The sequence below is a fragment of the Chondrus crispus genome, genomic scaffold, assembly GCF_000350225.1.
Source record: "Chondrus crispus Stackhouse genomic scaffold, scaffold_294, whole genome shotgun sequence".
NCBI classification, from domain to species: Eukaryota; Rhodophyta; class Florideophyceae; order Gigartinales; family Gigartinaceae; genus Chondrus; species Chondrus crispus.
Window position 1 is genome coordinate 98,798 of NW_005179178.1, and position 1,852 is coordinate 100,649.

The 1,852-nt window shown below is 48.4% G+C and overlaps 1 protein-coding gene across 1 annotated transcript; it reads left to right on the plus strand.

Moving 5' to 3' along the window:
- Positions 1-759: 759 nt before the first annotated feature.
- CHC_T00005439001 (hypothetical protein) lies at positions 760-1,590 on the plus strand. The gene has a single exon (XM_005717041.1). It carries the CDS (start codon positions 760-762, stop codon positions 1,588-1,590), a length of 831 nt encoding a protein of 276 aa, XP_005717098.1.
- Positions 1,591-1,852: the final 262 nt, after the last annotated feature.

The following is a 1,852-nucleotide window of genomic DNA, read 5'->3' on the forward strand; positions in this document are numbered from 1 at the left end:
CGCAACGAGATTAGAGCTTACCAACGAGTCAATGATGACCTAATTGGAAAGAAGGAAGACGATGCGTTGTTGGTCGCGTTGTCTTATAAAGGAAAAGACGAAAACATTAACAGACGCATGAGGATCCTTAAACCAGACGGGTCTCCTGATGAAGAGTCAGGTGTACTGATGCAAGAGAAAGTGCAGAGGCAGCCAGACTTCGTGGATGACTTCCGATGGAGTCAGGTCGTGAGATCTTGTATTGCTATGGCAAGAACACAAGGAAAGAGCCACGTCCGCATATGGATCGACCGGCTTGTAATGATGGGTGTCGAGAAAGAGGAGAAAAGTCGATTGTATGGCCTGTCGTCATGGGAGGAATTTGGACTACTGCCATATGCACTTTTTCCAGTTGTTCGTGTATACAGCGGCGTGGAAGTGTATTATGGAACAGATTTCTGGAGAAAGTTGGAGACAGTTCTCGGAGTGGCTGGCAGAGGCCTCGTTGTAGACGACTACATGCTTCGAAAGTATGACAGAACATTTTTCTATGGCCCCTCTGTGTATGAAAGGCTTGCGGATGGGGTAAGTTGTATTGGGGGCAAGGGACTATATGTGAGGTCAACGACTCTTGCTTCGGCGACAGCTATTCTGACGGACGGAGTGAGCGTACGAAAGTCGAATGAAGACTTGAGAACAAAAGCTGGTGTCACTGCCTGGAAAGCTTGGGCGCTGCGCACGATTGCTGAGGGGGCGTACAGCAAGGCCCATCCGTCGATGATGGCACGACAAGAAGCATTCACGATAGGAATGGAAAGCTTTCAGACGATTGCGTTCTGGGAATCAATAGTATCTCGGAGCAAGGCGTTGGTGGGACAGAGCTACTTGGATATGTCCATTCAAAGATCTGTGGAGTGGAGGAGTAGCTCGCAATGGGACGGTGTGATTGAATGGACCGGGATGGTGGGAAGCAGTTGCTGGATACAAGATCGAGAAGAGATTGTTGAATTTTTGACAAGACAAAGTGAGATACGACTGTATGTGACACCGAGCGGGCATGTGGCTTCGACTGTTGAGCTGACTAGCCCTGTCAATTCTCATAAGAGAGCGTTGGTAGTTGACTTATCACGCTTTTCGACGGCAACCGACGGGTATGTCACAGCCGTTGCTGAAGCGACAGGTCTTTGGGGTAAGAGTGTGACACCGTGGTATCTGAGAGACAGGGTCGACCCCGATAACGACCAGAAAGGAGAAATTTCAGAGGAAAAGCTCATTTTCACGTATGAAGCTATGAAGAGAGAGCATGTTGCCCGTTCATTTCTGATATGGGTAGGACTGCCGGTACTCGTTCTTGTATTGGCAGTGGCCATGTCAGGCGTTGTCCGCGTGTTGTTCCTAGTAGTTTTGGCCTTCATGGGGCTTGTGATAATATCTCATTTGTTTCCCCATTTCCCACTCCATTTCTCACCCCGATGGCCTTGGGTAGACGAACATGACGTTGGGGAAGCTCTATTCGACAATCTACTTTTGCACTGCTTGTTCCGTTCAGGCATCAAGACGCATTTCCGACTTTTGAAAACCGTTCCGTACAATCAGATCAAGTGGAACTAGTGCACGAACGGGGCATTGGGCTTAGCAAAAGCATGCTTTGTCATCAGCAGCATGCGGTAAAATAGCAAGGGCGCACCTGCATTCTGTTTAGATTCGTTGGCGTAAAAAGGACGTGAGAAAATCAGTCTTCAGTATTTTTTTACTTGCTCAATTCACGCTTCGCCCTTCTTCCTTGAAAACAACAACTTAACTTGGCGCAAGCCAGTCAACCTATATTTGAATATGGACTTTGGTGGGGGTCGGCAACTGCCAGCGCCTGTGC